The sequence below is a fragment of the Poecilia reticulata genome, linkage group LG15 (genome assembly GCF_000633615.1).
Source record: "Poecilia reticulata strain Guanapo linkage group LG15, Guppy_female_1.0+MT, whole genome shotgun sequence".
NCBI classification, from domain to species: Eukaryota; Metazoa; Chordata; class Actinopteri; order Cyprinodontiformes; family Poeciliidae; genus Poecilia; species Poecilia reticulata.
Window position 1 is genome coordinate 26,787,869 of NC_024345.1, and position 26,659 is coordinate 26,814,527.

Below are 26,659 nucleotides of genomic sequence, written 5' to 3' on the forward strand. Positions count from 1 at the left end.
ATACCAGAGGAATTAGCTCAGCTGAGGTTTCAGTGTGTCAGTTGCGGCGATAAGCTTCGGGGTGGACTTAGTGAGTCTGTAAGAGTTAGGGAAGTTTAAAAACAAACTGAGGCTCTGCGTTTAAAAGAATAAGGGAAATTCCTGAAACTTTTGCTAGAATGCCTGTAAAAGAAAAAACAAAAAAAGAAAAACCCTGGCTCATAAAATTTGAAATTGTTTATCAATAAAAACCGCACTTCTGATGTAATGCTCGACTTTGTATTTGCATGCCGGATTGATTAAATTTTACGATTTTAATTCACGACCAAAACTAAATGGAGGCTGTTTTAACTTTGCAAAAAATAAATCTCGGTCTTCCTCTCTGTTTGGGTCTTTATGCCCTGCCTGTCATTCCAGCGCCTGAAGGATCATGTTGGGATTGTAAAATGCTGAGGAATGCTAACTTTTGTGGTTCAGGCTGAGGAAAAAAATAACATCAATTATGTGTGGCCGGATGGACAGAATGCCTGCCATTGAGTGTGGCAAGTGTGAGTGGACAGATAGGGGATTGTGTTACTACCGCAGGGCGCCAGCCTCAGGCCTCTCGGCTTAGCGCTGTGCTGTGAATGTTTAGATAGCGTGGACAGTGGGCTTTATGAGGCGAGGGACCAACTTAGGTCAATCAAAATAAAAAGCACCGAGTTATACTGCATGTTCAGGGGCCTGACCGGTGCTTCAGCTCTGAATAGTCGCAGGAGAACATGTAGTAAAGTTAAATATCAAACCCCATGGCATGGCTAACTATTAAAATATGCAGAAAATATTTCCACCTCTTAAGCGTTTCCACATGTTATGTCACAATCACCAACTTTTTTTTGTTTCACTGAGATCGTATGTAACAGGCATGTAACATGTAACATATGTAGAAATGATACATGGTTTTCAACGTGTCGTTTAACAAAGCAAATCTAAAAAGTGCGACCTGCCTTTGCATTCAGCCCCCTTACGCTGACAGCCCTAAATAAATTGTCTTCACAAGTCACCTAATTAGTGAGTAGACTGAAAATAAGCATAATAAATGCAGCTGTTCTTCAAAAGGTTTGTTAGAGAACATTAATGAACAAACAGGATCATCAAGACCAAGGAAGACAGAAGAGTTCAGTGGGAAAGTTGTGGAAAAGTTTAAAGCTGGTTTATTTTTACAAAGCATTATCCCAAATTTTCAGCACCTCATAAAGATCGGAAAGAGTAGCCACAAACCTATGAAGGAGGAGAGCAGGTCAGAGTTATAGGGAGGACACTTTAGGCGGTGATAAATACAGAACAATGCTGGAAGAAAAACCTGTTTGATGCTGCAGATGACTCGGGAGGACGAAGGAGGGCGGAGCTTCACGAAACAGCCCAAGTTCTAATGGACTGGTTTAAATCAAAGCATATTCGTCCCCTTGTCAAAATCTAAGACCTTAAGCCAATTGAGAATTGATGTTTGCAGAGTCTCAATCCAATCTGATATTTCCCTAGAGCTGCTTTACAGTTCGCTGGTAATGTAAAAAAAAAGAAAAAAAAAAAAGGTTAATCAGCACTTCTTAGTTGCAAAAGAAAGACAGAAATTCATCCATCACAGGCTAATATGTCAGGGCTGAGCTGCCTCCTTTGCAAAGACTTATAATTGTATACTGGAACATGCCAAGACAGGATAAATAGTTTACAAAAGAGTGGCTCAACTCAGGTTTATTAAGAGATTATCTCTGCCATGTGTGTCTTCTTACCTACTGTTCTGGCAAAAACTTCACCGAGCCAGAAAAGCACTCCCACAAACAGAATCTGATTGAAATACAGAAGGGATGATAGATGGGTGTGGCTCTGTGCCTGGTTTCATTAACTATCTTGATCCCACACTTCGCCCTGCTTGTTTATATCTGCAGAGTGGGAGTCAGTGCAAGGCCTATTACGTGGACCGTTTGAATTTATCAGCATCCAGTTGTTTTTTTGTTTTTTTTTTAACATTGTATTTTCTTTTAGGTTGACCCTTGGCAAACCTCTGGGTGAAGGCTGCTTCGGTCAGGTTGTGATGGCCGAAGCTCTGGGCATCGATAAGGACAAACCCAAGGATGCGGTCACTGTTGCAGTGAAGATGCTGAAAGGTGAGTGGATTTCTATGAGATTCTGCTGTGTGTTAACCATGAGTTAAAATACCACAGTTTCATTGTATCACAGTAATTAGAAGATGTCATCGGGTTAAGGGCAGGACTGACATATATGCTCCATATTTTCAGATTAAACTCAGACCAATTAGCCTTGCATTTTATTAAAAGGATTTAAACAAGTAGGAGTGGTATGATGTAAAATGGTATCATATCTTATATCATATCTAGTCTCTGTTTGTTGCACCATCAAAGTCTCACTTCATTCTTAAACATGTGACTTGAGGTCAGACCTCGGAGCTTAGATCTACTCTGCTTCATTCTGTCTTGAAATGAGAACGTTTCTTTGGCTGATTTATGTTGCAGTCGAGGGTTCAGCAAAGGTGCAAGGTGGAGCCTTAGGCTGGCGTTATTACTTGTTATTGGTGGCTGCTGACTGACGGCTTGAGGAAGGTGGGTCGGATTGGTAAGGGTTAGGGGCGGTCGCATACCTGACCCCAAAGCAGCAGTTGGGTAGCGCTCAGTCAGCATCTAAACAATGAGGCAAGTCACATTAAGAGAGCTGCTGTGATTAATGAAAGCAGGAGAAGGGGGCTGGACTGGTTTGGGGTTGCAGGGCACAGTACGATTAGGTACAGCAGAGGTCCTGTGTACCTTCCTCCACTGTACAGTCCTTTTAACAGTGACTCAAGTTACTGTAATCGTACTGAAGAATGCACGCAATGCTGCATTGACTATCTTAGTGTATTGGTAAACTTCCTCTGTCTTCAATGAAGTTTATTTCCCACATCACCCTTCCTTTTACCTCTGAAAGCCTTTGTACTCTATGTGAGGAGCTGTAACTTTAGCCAACGATGTCTGTCATCCTGGCCTAATCACAGTCACCTTCCAGACGAGTTTCTGTGGAACCGGACACACCCTTAGTTTAAAGTCAAACGATTAAACAGAGACGCTTGTTTAACCGTCTCTGTGTCTATTTCTCTGATTGTAAACTTCTCTGTTGTTAGACGATGCCACAGAAAAGGACCTTTCTGACCTGGTGTCAGAGATGGAAATGATGAAGATGATCGGCAAACACAAGAACATCATCAACCTCTTGGGAGCCTGCACACAAGACGGTGAGGAGACCAATGTTTTAATTTAATATACATTACATACATTCTGTTCAAGATGGGGTTTGAACACCTATTTGTTGTGGCTTGTGCTTGTGCAGGTCCCCTATATGTGATAGTAGAGTATGCCTCCAAAGGCAACCTCAGAGAGTACCTCAGAGCCCGCCGTCCTCCCGGCATGGAGTACTCCTACGACATCGCCCGTGTCTCCGATGAACTGCTCACCTTCAAAGATCTCGTCTCCTGCACTTATCAGGTGGCACGGGGCATGGAGTACCTCGCATCTCAAAAGGTAAGGGGAGGACAGGCGAAACGTCCTACTTTCATGTCAACCTTCCAGCCCCCTGGCTGCTGTGATACATCTCTGTGCCAGTACTCAGTACTTAGGGCTTAACAACAGCATCCAGGAGGGTTTTACGTCGGAAGCTTGTTTGTGCGTCCCTGTGGGAACATGGTCCCCTGAAAACACTACTCATACCCCCTGCCCCAATCCCTGTATTGTCTCCCATTGCACGACAAAAGCCCCTCTGTGCAGAAGAATTGGGAGGTTCTCACAATGGGGGTACAGCCCTGTTGGCCAAATCCAGCCTCACGCTCTCTCTCACTGTTGGAATGTGACTGTCTGACACGCACACATACTTTGGTCTTTACATATTTACAGTATGCTTGGCTATGTATGAATCATCTCCAGCCATGTTCTTATGTGGGGTCGTGTATTTGTCCAAATAATTATGGACCTGACCCCTCTCCTGCTTTTACTTTTTTCCCTCGCTTTGACCATCCCATTTTTCTTCCCCTTACCTCATTTTTCCACTGTTTCCATCCCAGTGTATACACAGAGACCTGGCAGCCAGGAACGTCCTGGTCACAGAGAGTAACGTCATGAAGATCGCTGACTTCGGCCTGGCCAGGGACGTCCACAACATCGACTACTATAAAAAGACGACCAATGTAAGTTCTCACAACGTGCATGCTGCACTCTGAAAGGTTTAGGTTGTTAGTTTATAGAGTGTTTTTTTGCAAACAGTGCGAAATCCGCTCACATGGTTTCGGCTTTTCTCTGTGTTTTTCCCTCCCCTCGTCTTTCTGCTTCACCCCTTTCCTCTGCTGGTGTCTTGGCAGAAGCTACAGGTTCCCAGGCAGGCTCTGAATGTAGTGCTTCTCCGGACCATGCCTAGTTTACCCCCTCAGTCTCTTGTTCTTTTGGTTTCATCAACATTTACACAATTAGCCCCGAAAGAGACACGGAGAGAGAGAGTCGGGGGGGGAGGGAGAGGGAGCAGACTAAACATAACTGACATCTCCATAGTGGCCCAGTGGTGTCTTTCTTTCCCACCACAGAACAGCGCAGCCTGCACATCCTCATTTAATATGCATGACTGCCTTTTCACTGCATGCACGATCATGCTGAGAACTAGCTGACAACCACAACAGTATTTGACGATGATGATGGAGGTGAGCACCGGGACAATAACCACGGCTCCAGCGATGATCTGTTAGGATCTGACTGAGCCATCAATTTTTACTTTTTATTCTTTGGTGCCACCAAATAAAACGTTTATGTCTGCTTTGCTTTTGTTTTATAAACTATATGTATTCGGCACTGCGAAGTTATTCAAACCATTTTATCGTGTTATAACTACAAAGATAAAATACAGTTTTATGTAGATAAAAATCTAAAAGACTCATGTGTGTTTGTGTTCAACCCCTATTAACCATGATATCCCTGATTAAAATCCAATAACCCTGTCAGAAGTTGCCTAGTTATTAAACAGAGCCCACCTGTGTGTAATTTGATTTCAGTATAAATCCAGCTGTTCTCTGAATGCCTGAGAGATTTGATAGAGAACACTAGTGAACAAACACGAAGACCAATGAACACGGCCCACAGACCAGGGAGAGAGATTGTGGAGAATTTTAAAGCTACGTTTGATTATAAAGCAATATTCCAAGCTTTGAACATCTGATCAATAATCAGAGAAGCAGTCAAAAGACCCATAGTATCTCTGGAGCAGCTGCAGAAATCCAGAGCTCAGGTGGAAGAGCGGGTCGGCAGATGATTCAAGCTCCTTTTGCACTCACGAGACAAGATGAGAAAAACTTTAACTTTAGTGGACTATATTTATGAGTGGACTATTCTTAATGTGAATAGTAATAAAGCTCTGTATGTAAGAACTGAACCTGATGCACTTTTTAAGTTAGTTAATTCAGCTCATGAAATTAAGTTTACCGTTAAGGTAATGCATACTTTGACCTTGCCAAGAATGCTTAGCCTCTCGGCCTGTTTTAATGGCACACAGAGATAAACTCTCCTTTATCCGTGACCCTGTTTATCACCTCTGTTGCTTAAACAGCATAAACGCTCCGTTGGGAATTCCCCTCCCAGACAGGCGCTTCTTTTACATCCTTAATCCCGAGGCTCTTCTCACATTTCAGTCTGTTTTAGTGAATAATTGTAAAGATGCTGATGAGGCCCGGAATAAGGACTCCAAGGACTGCTTATGGCTTGGTTTTCAGTTAACCTTCCTCCTCTGTGTTTGCGTTTTCAGGGTCGTCTCCCGGTTAAATGGATGGCTCCAGAGGCGCTCTTTGACCGGGTCTACACACACCAGAGTGATGTGTGAGTACAAGGCTACAGACGAGCTAGTGTGGCGTGTGTGATCACTGCTCCTTGTTTGTGCAATCAGATTTAAGTGAGATTAAGTTTTTTTGTGCTATCTTGGGTTTTTGGATGGGGGGGGGGTTTCGGGTACTGTGGGGCTGATTGGCTATAGGGAGCCGGTGTTGGCCAGTCTGTGGCAAAAGTGAGGATTTCACGCTAGACTTGTAGCCAATGCTGTGTTACTAATCTGACTGGCTTCAAAGAGCCTGGAAGGAGCCCGAAGTCCACCAGAACCCCTCCTCTCCTCCTGCTTCTCCCGCTCGGCTCGGAAGTCTCCCTACCTTTTCGGGCCTCTACCCAAAGTCTGAACACAACAATGCTCCGGGCCTACATTCACTCTCCCCCCTGGTTCGCTCTCTTCTCCTCATTCAGCAAAACTCTGCACATGCTGCTGCTCATCGTTTTGGACTGGCTCCACCATCAAAATAACTCCCCCTCTTCCTCTTTTATCCCAGCATTCTTACTTTCTTTCATCTGGTATGTGAATCGTTGACCTGTCTCTGTCTCTTCCTCGTTTTATTTAAGATCAAGAGTATTCATTCTAAAAACAGAACAAAGCGAGAGCATCCCTCTATTTTTGGTGTTTGAGTCTCATGCGTCCTGACAGCGTCGTTTGAAGTTTCTGCTCCAGACACTGGCGGCAGAAAAGCGCATGTGGCAATTAGATAAATGCTGACCTCGCATGCTGACCCTAGCGAAAGGTTTTCGCTATGTGCACTTAAGCCAAACACCAGTAGCGCACAAAACATCTCAATTAACGCAGGGAAAGCGCTTTAAGTTGGTTTCCCTCTGCGGTCGTTGTGTGCACATAAAAGAATCTGTGTACACACACCACGTCCTTCATGTTCGCCAATCAATAACGCAGGAGAGCTAAGGAGAAAGGGAGTGTGTGTGTGTTTGTATCGCTGCAGTGCTCTGTATTGGCTCACCCCTAATTACGATTCATCACTCACATTTAGTAATTGGCTTTTTGTGCGTGTGCGGGAGGAGGCGGAGCTGAATCAAACGGCACAAGGCACAGGCGATCTATACATGACATCAGATTAAATGAATACATGAATTGCAATGACACTCCCCCCTCTGCGGTTGTAACAAATGAGCTCAGCGGAGCAGCTCTGGAGAGTGTAGGTATGAGCAGGAGGGTTACGGAGAGCCAGACTTCAGCTTCACTTGAGATCAGTTTTATTGGCCAATTTCCAACTTTGTTTTTTTATTTTTTATTTTATGGTACTTTAACTAGCATTAATTTTACTATTGTAAATATTATTAACAGCAGTTAAAATATTTTTGTTAGCTTCGAGCAGTTATAAACGATTTGTTTGGAGAGGGGTGACGTCACATTGTGTGAGTTGCTGTAATACATGATGAGATGACATTTTAAGATGTCATCTCACAGCATCTGTACTGTAAACCAGAGTTGATTCTTGTATTCCCTAGAGAACATCGATACTTGTCTTAACTCTTAAGATTTTCTAAAGAACGACAACATTTACAAATTCAGCACACACCATGACAGAAGAGGTTTGAATGCTCATAAAACAGAGCAACTGCTGTCAACCAGTGAACCTTCCTGTTCCAGAAGTGTAAAGCTCATTACGCCTTTTATGTTTTCTCTGACTTTATTTTCAAACACTTCCCAGGAGATGAAAACAGCCTAATTGTAATGCTCTTCTTTCGGGAACCGCTTCGACACCAAAGAGTGAAAGTGGTTAGTCTGACTTGTGCTGCAACCTTAAATGGCCAATTAAGTCACAGCAATGCAACAAAGGGTGTCCAAATTTAAAGATACCTCCAAATTCATCCCACATATGTGTCCTGATTTTACCCACATTCAGAGGACGGTCTAGTGTCTCAAGATTTTTGTCTTTGTAGCTGTAGCAGATGAAGAGGGAGACAGGACTTCTGTTGAGGCTAGGGCGGGAATAAATCTGAGTAAAACAAATTTCACACATGCTCCTTTCAGCTCTTTGCAGGCCAGATCCTTCGTCAACCAAGCAGACTGAATGTTGTGGAGACTGCAGTTCATGATTCAGACACACCCTTGAATTGTTTTTCTTAGTGCGACCTTATAGTGCTTTGGTTTGGTCATGAACCAGAACAGGAAAATATTGGCCAACACCAGCCAATCTTAAAACCTAACTCTTCTTCCTTCAGTCACAACCTCTATACTAAAAGATTGTTGTAGTTAGTGAGACCTATTATCACTTAGTCATGGTGTATTTACTGACTGACTGAGTAAAGACCGCATTTCGTATTTTCAAACTGACTGTCCAACAGTCTGGGCCGACTGAGCTGTAAATTGGATTTTTGTTTCCACTCACCAGCCAAATTTGTGTGCATCTCTAGTAATCCACCAATTTACATAATATAGTTTTACCATTCACATCTACGTTGCCTTTAGGCAGCAGTGAGAAAGTCCTGCAGGAGAAGCATATGACGTAACATTATGACTTAAATGTGATGAGATATGGATGAGTCCTCAGTCCTAACCTTGTTTACACAGAGGCATTCATTAATTCAATGACTCGCATAAACATAATCTATGCTTGAAGCTGGCTGAAACACATAAGTGCTCTGCTGTCCACTAAGGCAGTACGCCAGGTCGGCTAAGTAGCCCCCTGAGTTTGTGTGTTTATTTTTGTAAGTCATGGCTGCTTGCAGGTGGACACCATCTTGGACAGCTAAACAAGCTGACAAGTGCTGAGCGATGGTTACAAAGTGTCACAGAAAGGAGAGGCGAGTGTGTCAACAAGGGCCAAGATGCAAAGCACTGATAGAGGAAAGAACAGACCTGGCCGGCTGACTGTGTAAACAGATGAAAGAAATGATAAATGCCTTCATGTCTTTGCAGACTTTTCTTGCTGAACCACTCATGTGCTCGGTATGCTTTAAGTCTGTGGTAATGCACACTATGTTGCACAAAATAATGCATCCCTTGAGCTGCATCAATAATGAAGCCGCTGAAGGAAGAGTTAGCATTTGAGAAGTGGAGCTCAACAACAGGAAGTTGAGGCAAGGAAGCAGTTAATAATTAATAGTCACCACCTCCGCCTCTGGACGTCTTTTGTTGATTATTTCTCTTTTGTCTGCTGTGGGTGGTCCAGTGTTTGCTTTGGTTTGGTGCGGCTGGACAATGCCAGGCTCTGTAACCAGCCAGCTGGGCACAAAAGGCGTCATTGAGATCAGAGTCGAGCAGCACTGCCAGCGGCTTTGCACCACAAGTCACTAGAGGACAGAAAGTGGGCATTGACACCACTGATGTTACTGTGTTGCATTTCCTCTGTCCATTAATCAGCTGAAAGGATGAAAATCATCTGCCAAGTGGTCCCAATGCTCCCATATAATGGATTCTCTTTAGATTTACATACAAATCTCACCTTTCCACATCTTTTCTGCAAATAAAACATGTATATTTCCTGTTTTCCCCACTAGCTGGTCATTTGGGGTGCTGATGTGGGAGATCTTCACCCTAGGGGGCTCACCCTACCCCGGCATTCCCGTAGAAGAACTCTTCAAGCTGCTCAAAGAGGGACATCGCATGGACAAGCCTGGAAACTGCACCAATGAGCTGTAAGTTTAACACTTTTCACCAAAATCCAAATCTTTTCCAACCAATCCATATTCTGAATTAGCATTAATCGTTGCCTTGGGACTCTGCGAGAGACTCGTTTGCATATTAAAAATGCCTCTGAGACTCTGTCAGGCATCTGTACAACTGGGATCATTTACCAACAGTGTCTCAATTCTCAATAAGGCCTCAGAAGTGAAGAGACAAAGGCAGAATACACAGAGAAATGCACAAACATGGCAGATAAATCAGATATTGGTATTCTTGTCTTATTACAGTGCCTTAGAAAGGTATTTACATGTTTGAACATTTGTCATATTGCAACAACAAACCTCATTATAATATCTAAGGACTTTACATAAGTTTGTAAAGTGACAAAACTTTTTACAAGTAAAAATAGGAATAGTGTGACATAAATTTGTTGTCAGCCTGTTTTAAATTGATACCTGTAAAAAGAAATATCTAATTCAGCCCAGTCATTTGGAGGTTACTCATTTGTGAACCAATTCACAAAATAATGAACAGTTCTGTACTGGAGTGAAGTGGACATTTTGTTTTACCAAATTTGTATGAATGCAATTTGCCACTCTTCAAAAAAATCCAGCGCAATGAATTTTTGCTCTGATAGTGATGAATAAAATCTAGTGCAGCAATTTGCGTTCAGAAATCACCTCAATAGTTCAACATAAACGTCACAATAAATTATTATTATGAAGTTGTTTCCAAATTGTTTTACTCATAGCAAGCTGAAAAGTGACATACTTTTGGTGTAACCCTTCTTTACTTTGATCCACCTAAATAAAATGCAGTCTCAGAAATGACTAGCCCAACACAAATTGTCCACCAACACAAAGTAGGGAAAAAGTACCGGTGTTCTCATTCCATTGTGTACTCCTCATGAAAACGATATCTTCTCCTCACTCAGGTACATGATGATGAAGGACTGCTGGCACGCCATCCCATCGCAGAGACCGACCTTCAAGCAGCTAGTGGAGGACCTGGATCGAATCCTCACCCTGAACACGAATGAGGTGAGTCCAGCCGGTTTTCACGCCTCTCCAGAACCTCCTCTGTTAACTCATTCGCTTTGGGTGGTCACAATTCATGCCTCATGTACCTTCCTTCCAAACAGACATTTAATTGTGATGAAACACCAAAATATGATACACGCAGGACCATACCAGGTTTGGGCTGAGCACTGCCAGAAAGTTTATGGAGCCTGGTTGACATGAGACTGAGAAATGACTGGATGATCCGATCCCTGCTCAGCAGAGCTGCTGCAGTCCAGTCGTCACATTGATGCCTCGTTGCCTTTTTTCCATTCTCTTCTTTGTCTCCCTAAAAAAGAGGCCACCAATAGAGAGCTGTCAAGACGGGTCTGCTCCGGAGTCAGACCCTCGCGTATTTACGCCAAAATCCCCAACTATGAGTTCGAACTTTTGAAATGTAATAAAGCTCCCCTTTCTTGCCCCTTTTTCTCCCCCCTTCCTTCACCTCTACCCCAAACCGCTGGCAGATGTGGAGATCTTTAGTAATATGAGCCTTTTCGTGTTGAGCTGGGAAAATGGAAGCCAGTGCTCTTTTTTCTACAAAACCCCAAAAACTCTTCATCCACACAGCGAGACCCAGTAACAGCCATTAAAGACAAGCAGAGGGGAAAAAGGGGGCCTCAACAGACACAAACATCTTCACAAGACTGGACTGAGTCAAAAATTAATAACAGGATTTCTGGAGGTTTTCATCTTTCCTTTTTCATGGCGGTTAGCTGAGCCCTGCCAGCTTCTTGATTCTTTTTCAAACCATCTCCTGTTGTTTATGTCAAGCTTTTCAGGGCCAGGTTTCAGATCTGTTTTGACTGAAGTTATGGGAGAGGATGCAGTAGAGGGCCAGTATATTGTTCCCCAGTTTCCAAGAGAATTCAGGGAAATTATACTTTGCTACAACCGCTAATGTATTCCTATACGTTGTTTTTCTGACTGACTAAGCTAGAGTATTGCGAAATAGTGAAGTGGAAAGAAAATAAGATGTGGGTTTCAGCCAAATATGAATCTAAAAATTGTTACATGCTTTTGTAGTCAGCCTGTGTGACTTCTCTGAGCAATTTCAGCTATAAATCTTTTTGGATAACATCACACTCAAAGTATGAATTTTTTTTGGCCTTATTTGCCAAATAGCTAAAACTCAATAGGATTTGATGAAGAGCCTCTGTGAACATCAATTTTTAACTCTGAGTTCAAATTAAATATTTGGACTTTGACTTGGCCTTTTTTTAAAAACACATTTATATTCAATCAGAAGCATTCTGTATGCAAGGTCTAAAAAACTCTTGAATTCAATCTCAACTATCAATTTAAAACTCAAGTTTCAAATTCCATTTTAAAAAATTCCAGACGTTCAGCCCTGCAAAACTTTGGAAAAAATTCTGCTCCTAAAATTTACTAGATGCCTGTTTCTGCTTCTTTAGGAGATGACAATTAAATTTTATTGGTAGCTATCCATTAGCAGCTCCTTTGTTACAGAAAGGTATATGCATAGTTTACAGTTTTTGGCTCGAAAACAGCTGGCCGAGTCCCGTTATCTTGCGATCCTAAAGCCTGATGCTACTGCTACCATTTTTGACAGTATATGTTCAGGCAGGGATTCTGCTTCACATTGTTCTCAGTGTCTCTGCCAAAAAGGTTAACATTTATGTAAACTGACCAGATCACTTTCTTCCATAAATGACTAATGGTTACCCTGTGAACAGACTCTCCCACCTGAGTTGTGGATTTTTGCAGCTCCCTCAGAGCTAATAAGTCCTTTGGCTGCCTCTTGTTTTCATGTTCTGCTTGTCCTGCCTGTCAGTTCAGGTTCATGTCTTGGTTGGCTCACAGTTGTTCCACATACACTGCCAGTTTTGCTCTCAACATCCAACCCATCTTGAACTGCTCTGCTGTGCGATCAGGTCAACTTTCTTTTCTTGTTAGCTCTGCTGGATCAGACAGCAGCCCGAGATCCGATTTATTACCTATTATTTCTACAAATATTTTCATGCAGTATCCAGTTGAAGATTATTTTTCTTTTCCATTTTTTATATCCTCTCAGGGTGATTTGGTATGGCTCAGATAAATATCATTATGAAGGTGATACTGTTCTCACCCCCCCACCCTTTTTCCAGTCCTCCTCTGGAAAGTCCCGGGTCTTGCTGACCCGGTTTCAGCTCTCAATTTATTTTCTCCTGTTTGCTTTTGATCCTGTGCCACTTTTTTGTTGTTTATCTAAATGTAGATTATTTTTTTCCTAACACTCCCTTTCTCCTCTATCTGCGTCCTCAGGAATATCTGGACCTGTGTGCTCCTACGGAGCAGTATTCCCCCAGCTTCCCTGACACTCGCAGCTCCTGCTCCTCCGGCGACGACTCCGTGTTCTCCCACGACCCCTTGCCGGATGAGCCCTGCCTCCCCAAGTACCAGCACATCAACGGGAACGCCAAGAGATGAGCCTCTGCCGGCTCGGACCCTGAGCCGACTCTTGGCCTGCCCCAACCTCACAGTCGCTGAACACACGTAGCACAGACACCTTCTCTGAAACGGACCCGATCGGGGACTAGCACTGCCACACACCAACTCAGAACACTTGAGGTCTTAACGGAGGGGACGGAGCGCGTTACGGAAGCTCCTTCGTACTGACTGGACGAGCTGACATTCCCTGAGGCCTCCTCTTCCTCTCTCGTGTAAACACGCAGCTTTTTCTCATCTTTCGGTTCTCATCTTCCTACCCAGAAGCTCCACAGCGCTGCTTGCTTGGTGATCAAGTAGCAGTGGCTGGCATTCCAAGACTTGTTTACTCCTGGAGGAATGTATGGACTGGTACGAACTAAAAAAGAAACAAAGGAAAAAGAAAACATGAAACTAGAAGACGAATAGGAAAAGGGACTCGCATATGGAGCACCGACTAACAAAACAGGAATACAAGGAGAGCAGATATAAAAACTTTTCTTGTTAATTTTGTAATATTGGTGCATCATTTTTTTTTCCAGTTCTCTAGATAAACATCCCTGATTATTCTGGAGAAGGAATCCACAATGTAATGAAAAGTGCTGGCTATATTTGTAAATATATTCAAATATGTATAAAAATATATTATATATTTACTATGAATTATTTTTTGTATGGACTTGGAAACAACCCCCACCTCCACACCCTGCTCCCATTTATGAGGCAGGTTATGCTGACAGATGTCCTATATTTCTCCTCACACACCCTCTGTCAAACACACACACACTTTCTCAGTAACACAGTTAAGTATTGGCTTTCAGGGACTGCGCTAGTATGTTAATTTATTGAGTTACATATTTTAAAAAAAATGAATCAAAAAAGTACAAAAAAAAAAAAACAGCAACAAGATGGTGGAAATTATTACATTAATGCTGATGATATGGAATAATACCGTTAAATTTATGGTAATTTAAAAATAATCCTTCAACAGTTAACAGAAAGGTTCTATTTTTAGAAGTTTGGAGAGATCCGGCTTTTGTAAGTTTTATACATGAATGTGAATATTAAGTTAAAAATTTTTAAAAACTGTACATTTTATAGTCATCTAATCCTTTTCGTATTTAGATATTGATGCCATTTCTATCCTCTTTTTTTTTGTTTTGTTTGCCGCGGTTTGAGATATGAAATTCTTTGGATATTTATATATAAGTAAAAGACATAGTAATTTGAAAATGTCTATGTGCAATCTGCTTCCTCATTTGAAACAAAGATAAAACTCAAAATTCCCAGGACAAAATTAAAATATGAAAAGCAAAGTATTAAAACAAGTGTTTTCTGTTTTTATTTTCTACTGGACCAACATTAAGATGCTGTTTTGCAGGCATTCGTGCTGCATTTGCAAAGAATAAATGTTGAAAATATACCTACCTGTGCTTGTCTCAGACTATGAGTTGCTCTTTTTGACTTTGTTTCGATTTTTTTCCAGCGACATTTTTTTCTGTACACATGCCTAAAAGGTTTCATTTCATGTTTTGGGCTCCAAGAACTTGGACAAATCTGCTAAGGAGCTATAAGTGAACACATCTAGATTGCCCAGATTGAAAACAAAACTGCAAAGCTCAGCACAGATGCAGATTGAATCCACTTAAATTGATGTTTAATTCATGGCATGATGTCAAAGCAATTCCATTAATGAAAAAGGAAACTTGTAATTGTAATGATGGTCCCGCTTTGCGTTGCGATCTGTCTGAGGGATCAGCCAAAGACGGTTTGTTGGCCTTCCTAATATGTTCATGGATGGGCTCATTGATCTCCTCTTATCGGAACAGATTTAATTCAGCAGAGCGAACGGCTGATTTACCTGATTTGATCTAAGTTAATCACAGCAGATCTGGTATCGGGTTTCATTAGCAGCAGTAAATGTGGCCATGCTCTGTTTTAGTGGTTGCTTGTCTACCCTGCACAATATTACACATGTGGCAGATAGAAGAAATAGAAACTTTATTGTCCCTCAAAGGGGAAATTCAGGAATACATGAGTGTGAGACATTAATCAGATCAGTTCATATGACACACAATCCCTATGGGACGTTTATTAAAAAGTACAATATGTTAAAAATATAAAAAGTAGATTATGCTGCTGCAGAGGATGTTATGGCTGATTTTACGTGCAAGTAACAATGTAAACATTTCCAACTTAGACTCACTCAAAATTGTGCATAAACATATATAATAGATCTAAGCCTCTATGTTAGACTTGGCATATTATTTCATGTTTATGCCTTTGGGGAAAGCTTAGTTATTAACATATTTTTTTAAATATTTACTTGTAATTTTGAGATTTACTTTTATTATTTATAGAATTACTTCTTGCCCAATAGTTGTGACTATCAGAAACCAAAAACCTTGCTTTTTGTTTTCTAAATATCTAGATCTGAGGTTTATTACTATTTTGGGTTGCCCATTTAATGATAAAATTAAAACTCCATCCATCCATTTTCTTTACACCCTTGTCCCTTGGTGGGGTTGGGAGGGTTGCTGGTGCCTATCTCCAGCTAACGATCTGGGCGAGAGGCGGGGTCACTCTGGACAGGTCGCCAGTCTGTCACAGGGCAACACAGAGACACACAGGACAAACAACCATGCACACACACATTCACATCTAGGGGCAATTTGGAGAGGCCAATTAGCCTGACTGTCATGTTTTTGGACTGTGGGAGGAAACCGGAGTACCCGGAGAAAACCCACGCATGCACAGGGAGAACATGCAAACTCCATGCAGAAAGACCGGGGCTGGGAATCGAACCCAGAACCTTCTTGMKGCAAGGCAACAGTTCTACCAACTGCGCCACTGTGCATCCCCATGATAAAATTAAAACTCATCTTCCATAATAATTTTCACAAAGTCCATTATTAAAAACATGAAATAAATTCTAAATAAATAGTGATAAATATACGTTCTAAACTGATACTGATTTTGCATTGCTTCGTGATCTTTTAGGAGGTGCCTGTCTCACCTCCTGTGAGAAACGTCTTGGGTAAATCATTTAAAACATGATTATTTTTGTGTTTAGTTGTAGAATGAAGCATTTCTAACTAAAATTGCTGACTACAGAGTCTGAAACATCAATAAGTCAGTAAAGTGACTGAAATTCCCTTTGTGGTTGAACATAAATCTCTGTATTTAATTTCATAGCTATTTGACCAAACTCTGCATCGGCCCAAACCACAGGAGTCCATACAGAAGAGCTGGATGTTCATTTTCAATCACTTTGTAAATTGTGATTGTCTGTAGCTAATGTTTTTGCCTGTTCTCTTTCTGGTAAATGTTACTATGATTAAATATGTGAGTCTGACATGAAGGAAGCTCTCCATAAAAACCGTGGTTTTATGATTTGGGCCACAAGCAGCTGCAAGCTGCAGCAAATTGTAATTTAGTGAGGAAACAAAGTGTTTTATAGACTGATTTCTTTTTTTTTCTTTTTTGCATAAACCCAGAGACCCCTCTATCTATCACCAAGCTGCAGCTTGTTTTGAACAAACACTCATCCAGCAGGTTCATCCCCTCCAGTAGACGTGTCTCCTCATGTTTCCGGAACCTGAAAAAAGGACCTGGGAGGGAAAACTCAGTCGGAGAGACATTCCTTTTTTTTCCATAGAATATGAAGGAATGGAGGGGGATTGGGAAAGTAAAAAGAAAGGGTGGCGGGATAAACCATTAAAGGGATAGTTTGGAGAAAAAGAGCCGGATATCCACACTGGCTTTCAGACTTTTATTGGAATGACTGTCTATTGTGCTGTAGGCTGATGGTACACATAAGCAGGGCTGAACTCCATGGACACCAAACAGAGGATTAGGACTGTCCTTTTTTCAGAAGATGCTTTCAGAGATCACCCCACATTCATTTGATGCAGTACATCCTGTAACATGGGGTAAGATTTGGGCATTTGTCCTTACGGGCAAATCTAACACAAATCTGCGTAACACTCATTTACCTTTTACATCTTCATTTAATTTGAGAGACATTTTTCTTCTCCTAAGCTGATAAACATGACCCACGGCACTCAGCCGGACCCTTAAATGAGTTTTCGTTTGGATGGCTTCTGGTCGTCTAATGCCCCAAAGATTAACCCGCTGACCCTTAATTCTCAACTCTGCATGTCTTCAGGGAGGAAGTCTGGAGGAGGCGACTTTTCAAAGCATCTCAGATTTCTTCCTCACATTATTATTATAAACACCAGAAAGTTATTAAACATTTTCATAATTTAGGGAATATTTACTAAGGCTTCTGCAAGGTTGTCATAAAAAGTCTCAAATTGTACACTGCAACAACACAAAATCTTACTAAGTATTTCTGGTCTATTTAGCGAAAATATTTTAGTACACTTGAACGGAGACAAAACTAACTTCCAAGTAAGTTTTCAGCAAGACATAGAAGTTTGCATTAAGTGCACAATTCCTTAATACTGAAGAAAAAGTACTGACTATAAGTAATCTGCCAGTGAAACAAGACATTTTTCCCATCAGTGAAATAATTTAAATCAAATTAATTAAATTCAGATCAGTAACGCGGTTCAAAAAGTCAAACTTGTGTATTGAATTGATTCATTGCATGAAGACTGATACATTTCAGCTGTTTATCTCGATGATCACGGCTTCTCAGTGAATAAAAAGCCACAATTTAGTTTATCGGAACATTTGAATATTACAGAAGGCCTTTGCAATTTGTGGCGCTGCTGAGGTGAGTTTAGACAACGACCTTCATCTTCTTTCCATTGTTAGGTCTGGCAGGTTACATAATCAAACCTGGCAGAAGTGGGCAGGTGCCAAATAAACTGTGAATTGAAGTAATCATTTCCATAATGCTCATGAGAAGATAAGCATGAGCAATTCTAAAATTTCCTGGTGGATGGCTGCGTTGACTGTGCACTTCAGAGACCACAGTAGACCAACACCAGCAGATGTGCTTCACATTAGACTTCAAGAAGCTCATATTCTGTGGTTTTCCTTTCTTAGTCCAAACACTGGATCCCAGATTTCCAAATGAAATGTAAACTGTACTTGTATTTAAATAGAGTATCTTGGACCAATGGTATTGTTCTATTCCTCCATGTTTACGGTAGGAGACTTCACACTTTCTCCTTCCACTAAACTGAGCTTTGATATTTGGGTACAGTTCTCTAAAAACCACCAGAGTATTCATAGTGATAGAAATAATCAATATAATATTCATTTATGACATGTACATAATATACTGTATGCTTTTATAAGTGATTTTTTCATAATTCATAATTTTTATTATAATGATGATAAACTTGTAGAAACTCTGTTTAAGTATCAGTGAGGGAGAGCAAATCTGACATGTTCAGAAACTTTAAAACTTCTCTTTTGTTAATAGGTAACCAACCACATTAGGTTTTAAATTAGGAAGCTTTTGTTAAGGAAAACATTTGGCTCAGAACTTAATTTGCCTCAGAGTTAAACAGAAGGCCTTTTGGCCATGTGTCAGGCTGATAAATTGACATTTTGGCTGTAAATGCGATTTTCACAGAGCCAATTATTTTTATTTTCCCCCCCCCCTTTTGTCAATCTTCCTCCACATCCTTTACATCTCAGTCCTTCTCTGCCTTGTTTGGCCATCTGGTGGGGTCTGGTGTGTTTGCACAAGGCTCGGCCTGCAGGAATGTCAACACGCGGCTTTTTGTGAGGGCCAGAGGAGCCCACATCCACAGGAGATAAGACCCCCACGGACTCCAGGAGAGGAGGAGGAGCCGGACGGGTGGAGGTTGTGTAGTTTCGAGGGTGACTTAAAGTTTAACAAAGCTGCCATGTGACCCCCCCTTCCTCCACTCCCCTCATATCCATGGCTCAATCCTAAGCAGAACACTTTCTCCCCTCACCAGAGCTGAGCTCTGCATGATAAGAGAAACGAAGGGTCTCATTTCTGGTTGGAAGACAAATGTGCTCCTGCTATACTTTAATCTTTTGATTCTTAAAGCAAATCTTTAATTTCACCCCTTCATCCAATGTTTAGTAGTTTCTGGGTATATATCTGTGAAACCTCTGGTTCTAAAGCTCCCATTTAGTAGCTGAAAATAAATGGTTCATCGCCAGGTCAGTGCTCACACGAGGGAGGGGTCTACTTTTGTTTGATTAAGGGCTTGCAAGGCACCGTGTCTTGTTCTGCATGGAAGGATAAACAAGTTAAGAGTGTGTAAGTGTGTGTGTGTGTGTGTGTTGCTGCATGAGGATGTAGGTTGTGTGCAGTTTGATGCCCTGTGGGATCTTCTAAACATTTGGTAATTGTGTCTGAGCAACTGTAAATCACCAATTCTACTTCCAGTGGGTTTGCACGCTGACTTTGTTTTGTGTTGAGGACTTAGGCAACGGCTCTTGAAAGAGAAGAGCTGAAACTCGGTTGTTTAGAGGATGATAATGGAGCGGGTCTGCAAAAACTCAAGAACTTTGTTTGTTGACCCAGCGGGAGTCAAGGGAATAATGTGGTCCGGTTGAAAGCATCTGGCCTGTTGTTGCGTACATCAAAAAAGTAAAAGATGCAAAAAAATAAAGAATAAAAATGGTGGGCTTGAAACAAGCAAATCACTTCAACATAAAGCAAACAAAAAAAGCATAATTTGATTTTAGAAAAAAAAAAACACAAAACACGTCTAATCAAACATGACTTGTACAAAGACAACAAAGAATATCCCAGAGCACAAAAAAAAAATCAGAAGATATAAAAGTAAAACCAAAACCATGCTAACGTTTTTGAATAGACAAGCAGAAAAACCAATCTCATAACATTTCAGAATATACAACATATCGCAAGACATAACAGCTTCTAAACTTCCAAACTGACAGTAGTTTAATCAAAAACGCACCATGACAATTACCAGTTTACAAATAGAAAACGATTTTAGAATAAAAAGAACAAATTATGTCCTGAACTCCTATACATTATATTAAGCTTTATAGGCCACAAAACATTTATCCTGACAATTTGTGCATCGGTTTTGTTTAAAAAAAAGAAAAAGAAAATCATATAGAATCATACAGTAAAAACCTGAGTGTCGAGATGCTTCCCCCCCCCCCAAGAATCAAGATAGTAAGAAAGAATCCCATCTGAACAGTAATTCAGAATATCAGGATTTATACTGAGATCGTATCAGTCACTATGCAGTTTACTTGCTGCTGAGCTGCCTACAGCTGCAGAGACAGCTTTACGGGCAGCTGAGACTGTTTTACTACTTGTAACAATTCCAAGAGGGGTTAACTAGTTATGTAAAAAAAAGCAATTAACTCACTAAACCTACACTATGCATATTGCTATGTTAATTGGCCAACACCTTTATGAGTGTTTTTGTTTTGTTTTGTTGTTCAGACAATTTCTGAAATGATTTTGGACTGTAAAGTGGCAGCGCTTGGTAAGCTGGGCTAATGTGCCATGTTTTACAACCATGGGTGTGTTTTGTAAAGGAGCTGACTCATAATGTTCCCTGCCCAGAGATGTCAATCATAACACCCACACCATGGGTCAGAAATACTTGGTTTGCTGTGGTCCAATGAAGTCCTCATGGTGTCCTGGCAAAATGTTAAAAGTGGGCATGGTTTGCTTTCCATTCTGGACAAAAAGCAGAGAAAAACATTTTCATGGGAGCTTAGCTTTAGGTACAGTGAAAAATGCAGCAAAAATGATTTAGTTTTACAATTATATAAAACTAAGAAAGATGTACTTCCCCAGCACAATCCCAGCTGAGCAGAGAGTGCAGTATATTCCTGAAAGGAGGACAGAAACGTGGCTGTCTGTGCGTCTTCGACAGCAGAGCCTGTTACCTCGGCTGGCCTTTGTGACAGCGGACAGACTGGATGGAGACATATGGTTTGTATGTGTATATAGAGCTGTTATTGCCATGAGTAAACCCATCAATAAAAAAGGACCTGCAAAAGAGTGGCGCTCATAAATGTTGTTTAATTGAAACTGTGCAGCCGGACTGCTTGCCTTCACTGTTCCTTCATGCGCACACAGGCACGGTTAAAGACGGGATGAGAGGATGTTGTTCAATGCACAGCATTCTGCCAAGATTGTTTCCTCACAGGGCATTATAATGTCAGTGTTCTGGATGAGACAAGTATTTTCCTGCGTCTATAATCCATTTGAAAATTGCTCACTGTACTCACATAAGAAATGGGTTATTTTGTTGATAAAAAAAACAAAAAAGATGGAGTAATGTGTGGCAGACATAGTTGGATCACCACCGTACCAGTTTGTTAGGTCTGCAAGCTAATACTCTCAGCATTGCTTTTCTTTTGGCATCCTTGTGCCCCACAGGAGAATTCACAATATGAATGTGTACTTCATGAACTGAAATTTGAGCTAGAAATGTTGCTGTTACTAATTTTGTCTCTGTTTTGCATCGATGCAGGAGTTTGGCACAACACAACAGCTCAAAATCAGCTACTTTCTGTGGTATTTTGCTTCATTGTGCTTCCTTTCTTCTGCCATGCTCCTTTTTTCTCATATTTCCAAGTTTTGTTCATTGAAATTAATAACATGAGTTACAAGCGGAGATATAGCTAGAAGGGAAGAACTTTAAAAATGATGATATATGCTCTTTGGAAAAGAAAGATGTGCCTTCCTACCTGCCCGATAGCTCAGAAACAACAGGAGATTATTTCATCCTGCCCAGGCAAGAGAAGATAATTACATATCCCGACTTAATCACCCACCTCAAAGCTCTTTTGGTTCTCCTCTTTTTGAGTTTGCTACCACATGCCGGTTGTTAAGTGTTGCAACGTTTTGGATCTTTGCCTTTTTCATACGAGCACAATAAAGGGTGTAGGCACAGTCTATTAAATTTGAAAACCTGCTACAAGGGCGAACGGTTCAAAGTTTGCTGTTGGCCCAAAACCCCAACAAGCTGTTATTTAAAAGTTTGTTTGTCTGTAAGCATCCATCTGCTTGAATCTCTGCAGTTTTTTTTTCTTTTCTCAGATTTTCTATCTCTGAGTGTTGGTGTTTGAGTGAGTTAAGTCAACTGCACTCACTGTCGTGGATCAATGTAATTGTGATCAATGAAACATTGCTGCTCTGCTTTAGCCTCCTCGGCCAGCGGGAGTCCGTCACATTCTGATTCTACGTTTACTTCCTTCTGGTTTCATTCATCTGTTCCACTTGGGAATACATAAATCTGCTGGTTGAACCCCTGCCCATTTGTGCTGGATACTTTCCCTCCCAGGTTCTGCGGGGCAGCTGGCCTCTAGCTGAGCGCTAAGCGGGGTGGAGAACAAGAAGAGAGAGGGCCCCTGAAAAGGTGCTTTGTGCTGGTTCAGAAGGGCCCGAGGCTTTCGCCTGTCAGAGGTTGTGGTTGTAGGCTGACAGCCAGGGTTTCAAACCCTCACTCACTGGCAGGGGCTACACTACAATCTGGAGTGATGGGCCATTCCTGAACTGCAGCACAGAGCCAGGCTGTTCTGGGTTGGTGAGGATGTGGTGGAGGCACACAGAGAGGGAAGGCTGCAAAAATAAACCTCTGCTGAAATGTCTTGGCTCCGCTCATTTAAGCAGCGCTCCCAGAGTACAGATGCAGGGTGGCCTCACGGAGAGCTGCAGACTGAAAGGAGAAATTACCTCCTTCACAAGGCTTACTGCGCAGATCTCTAACACATTCACGAATGTGTTGCGGCTTGTTGACGGCTGTATCAGTTGATGATGATGATGACGGTAATTATATTTGAACTACACTCAGATAAATCCTCAGGTTGCATTTGGGTTGTGAGTGACTTGACAAAGACTCTGATTAAAAAGGAAAAGAAAGGGGGGGGGGGAGTGTTAGAGGAGTCGCCATCATCGGAGGAGATTTATTATGTTTATGGAAGTCTGTGCCCTGGCTGTCATCAGCGGCAGCGAGTGGGAACAATCAGCACTGAACGTGTTGCCTGAAACACATTTAGGTAAAGCACAGAGACAGGAGGTCTCTTGACTCAGACATTCACTGGGTTTGTTTACTTCCAGAATCCCGACCTATGAAAAAAAGCAACCATAGTAAAGGAGAAAGAAACACAGAGAGGCGGACTGATCTGGAAGCCTCATACAGTTTCAAAGTAAGTCAAAGGAGGACATTTACTGTATAAGTGGACTGCTTAACTTCAGCTACACTTCAGAAGACAGTTAATGCTACATTTAGCATAGGGCAGAAAAATGTGAACCATATTGTGTTGGGTGTTTTTTATGGGGCAGCTCTCTGTTCTTGTTCTTCTTCCCCTCTAATCCCCAAGCTCCAAATCCTGCATCTGAATAAAGTTCCATGGCCCGTTTGGATCTGGCCCAAGCCAAGCAAATTATGGCCCAAGATCTTTTTACATGAACTTCTGTCACGCACAACCACTAGAAAGAAGCATCTCCAGCTCTTCTGACCACTAAAATGGGCCCTGTTTCTCCCAGAGCAGCAACATTGTCTGTTGCTTGGGAATTATATGCAAAATAAAAAAGTAAAAAAAAAAAAAAAATGCTCTGAGTGGCTAGGGGAGCCGGATTCCTTCAAAACAGTTTACATATTTTAGCTGTGAGTTCAGGGCTTTCTTTGATTCCTTCAAGAAAATACATTTAGTTGCTGCTTTGAATTAGATACAAATAAATAAATAGACAACCTTAGTTAGGACATGCCTCTGTTGTATGGAAACATATCAAAATGTGACTGTTGAGGTGTGGTGCAGGACAAGGCGACAATGTGCTGATTTCTGGCCTGAACTGTAACTTTGAAATAGAAAATCTGAGGGTTTCTCTTCAGTTTTGTTTGCATTATCCTTCTTGTTGTCTTCCACTTCTATTGTCTATGGCGTGCCACAGGTTTATGCTTTGAAAACATTATTGTTTGCATCGTATCTGCTTCCCCTTCAGCAATTTTCCGACTTTTTGGACTATTGTAAGGTAAAAATAAGTGGGGCGATCAAATTGTCCCAATATGTTCCCAGGAGAACACTTTGCTCTCAGACTGCAACCATTAACTTATGGTTCGCTCTATAGATCATACTCTTGACCCTGTCGTTTCATGCTTAACCCTAATTCTCTTCTGGAGAAAGCCATTAACGTTGCTATTGCTGCAAACAACTACACAATACTTTTTTTTGTCCTATAAATATTACGCTGATGTGATATGTAACTGATAAAAAATATTATAATGCTAAATGTTGTGTTTTTATTGGCTGTAAGCAGAAAATCATTAGTAACGGAAATAAAAGCTAGAAAACTTCTATTTCTGTATAATCACTCTTTGTAATGTGTTTCAATTACTGAGTTGAGTTTCTTAAATACACTGACTTTTCAGCAATATTAAAATTGACTGTATGAAACACAATGGAATATATTAGCTGCATTTTAATAAATGATTGCATTGACAATCATTTAACTGTAGAAGAACTACTAGCTTGAATGGTAAGAGATCTGCAAATCCTCAGTGAACTATTCTTGAAACTAGTGGGAGGAAGTAAAAAGTAAAGACCCAAAAATAGCAGTCAGCAACAATAAAACTTAAAAAAAATAATTGCAATCCACAGTTAAATAGACCTTTACTACAAATTTTAAAAGCAATATTTTTGTGGCAAGGTGGAGTTAAAAATGTGATGTGATTGTAGTTGTCGATATAACCGGAACAAAGTTTTACCTCATTAGCTTCAACCATATAACACTGCTTGGCCATCATAATCACAAGTTGTCTTTTATTGTGTTATTTCTGCCAGTTTCTCCCTTGTTTTTCTTGCTCTCTGTAGTTTTGTTGAAAGCTCGTATTTTTTAATCTATGTTTGTTTGGCATGTCATGAAACATGTTTCTTTGTTTAGATTCCCATTAATGTCTCACACTGTAAATACTTTTCACCTCTTGCTGGTCTGTTCATTGGCTTCCTCCAAGTACTTACAAATGTTTTATTTGTTTTCCAGACAGGTTTTGGGTTTTGGAATCGTAACAGTTGCATTCTATCGCCTTCATTTGTTCATCTTGTTTAATCATTAAAGTTCAATATTTTTGCCTCATTTTTCTTTTTCAGTTCCTGCTTAAATGCTTCTTTTACATTATGTCCCGATTACAAATATTCTTGCATAATTATCATAAATCCTCCGTGGTCAAGAGAACATGCACAACTTCTAAAAATGAGCTCTTGTGGGGCTGTTGTTGTTTCTAGATCTCAATCACTTAAATGTAGTTTAATGGCTGAGATTTCATGGCAGAAATAGCAACTGCGTTAACTTAGAAAGAAATAGTGGGCAAACATACAAATTATACAGCCTGAGTTGTTAAAACTGCTTTCAACCATCACAATTTAAGTAGCTAAACTTGCACCTATTAGGAACAAAAATGGTTCTGTACAGTACTGCTTTTTGATATATCTTTAAAGTAGTATTGCACAAACGTCTGAGTCAGAAAGTGCACTGCACCTCTAAAGTTCAGCTCAGTGTGAGCCCCTCATATGGCTATGTTGTTTACAGTGGTGTTAAGTGTGTGCCCCTCCAGGATCAGACGGATACATAATCCCCTCTTCAGTCCCACCGCGGCCCAGATTGTGTGTAAGTGGACAAGGGTGATGGCAGACAGGGAGCGGCTCTCCAGACCGTGCAATCCACCAGGCGGCTTCAAACAGCCGCGGAGAAACCGGGTTGAAATCCACTAGCTTGTTCTTGGACAAACAGACATGCGATATTAAAGCACAAGATCAAACGTGGGAGGCAGAAACAGGCTAAGGGGAAAAAAAATGTTTTTGACTTTTTGCTGAGATAGTACCGAGCAGTTTCTCTGCTCTCCCTGTGTTTTTATGTCATGTCACCTTGTAAAACAATTTTATTGGCTTTCTAAGCCTCATGGCTGTGAGTGTCAGGAGGTAGATTGTGGGAGTTTTAAATCCTTCCAGGATTAGCTCTGAAAGTGGTGGCAGAGCATCTCCAGCTTCAGCTCACAAACTAGGAAACTTTTTAATCTCCCTTCCTGTCTTTTGTTTCTCCCCTCAGCATAGACAGAGATGGGCTGAGTTAGGGTTAGGGTTGTGGATCAGGAGGAGAAATTAGTCAGGAGTTTGTAAGTCTGCTTCCAGCGTCTACAAACTAAATATCTAATGTCTCCAAACAAGAATCTGAGTCCCAAGTTACCTACTGATATTGATGTGTATGTGACTCAGCGAGGCTGGAGAAAGGGCAGAACATTTACCGTTATATGATCTGAAAAGGAATCGGACCCAAAATACAGGCTTGAGGCAAAAAAAGAGGTGTCATTTCTGACATGATCTAAGATGCTAGAAAAGCGCTCAGAAAAACATGATAAAGAGACAATTTCAAAACACAAACATTAATCTAATGGGCAAATATTCAATATCTGAATTATGTTTTTAAAGTTGTATCACCAGTACTGTTTTGATGCAGACCAAGAGGAAGCCAATACATCTAACTGACTGAATCCACTTGCTCCCCGAGTCCCAAAACACTGGATATAAAGTGCAAAAGCAGTCATTTGTAACATGTCCAATACCATTTAGCTGTCAGAAGACATAACTCTGAGGTGCTAAATGAGAAATCCATATAAACAAGGAGAGAAAGAAGAACTGGGAAATGGGGTTTGATTGTGTATTATTAGGTGTTGCCTATAAGCTAATCTCTTTTTGTTGTGTCTGTCTGTCCAACCAATCCCAAGTTTGGCCTCTGTGCTATTAAACAGCTTTAAATCATGAAATTAGTG

At 41.1% G+C, this 26,659-nt stretch overlaps 1 protein-coding gene across 3 annotated transcripts in view; it reads left to right on the forward strand.

Annotated features, from left to right (window-relative positions):
* fgfr2 (fibroblast growth factor receptor 2) overlaps nt 1-14,368 on the forward strand; it is a 34,357-nt gene extending 19,989 nt beyond the window's left edge. For all 3 annotated transcript variants that reach the window (XM_008430326.1, XM_008430327.1, XM_008430325.1), the window contains exons 10-17: nt 2,002-2,123; nt 3,131-3,241; nt 3,337-3,527; nt 4,064-4,186; nt 5,785-5,855; nt 9,330-9,467; nt 10,391-10,496; nt 12,780-14,368. In XM_008430326.1, the coding sequence (XP_008428548.1) occupies nt 2,002-2,123; nt 3,131-3,241; nt 3,337-3,527; nt 4,064-4,186; nt 5,785-5,855; nt 9,330-9,467; nt 10,391-10,496; nt 12,780-12,944 (1,027 nt within the window). In that variant the 3' untranslated portion in view covers nt 12,945-14,368. The remainder of the gene's footprint in view (nt 1-2,001; nt 2,124-3,130; nt 3,242-3,336; nt 3,528-4,063; nt 4,187-5,784; nt 5,856-9,329; nt 9,468-10,390; nt 10,497-12,779) is intronic.
* The last annotated feature ends 12,291 nt before the right edge of the window (nt 14,369-26,659 follow it).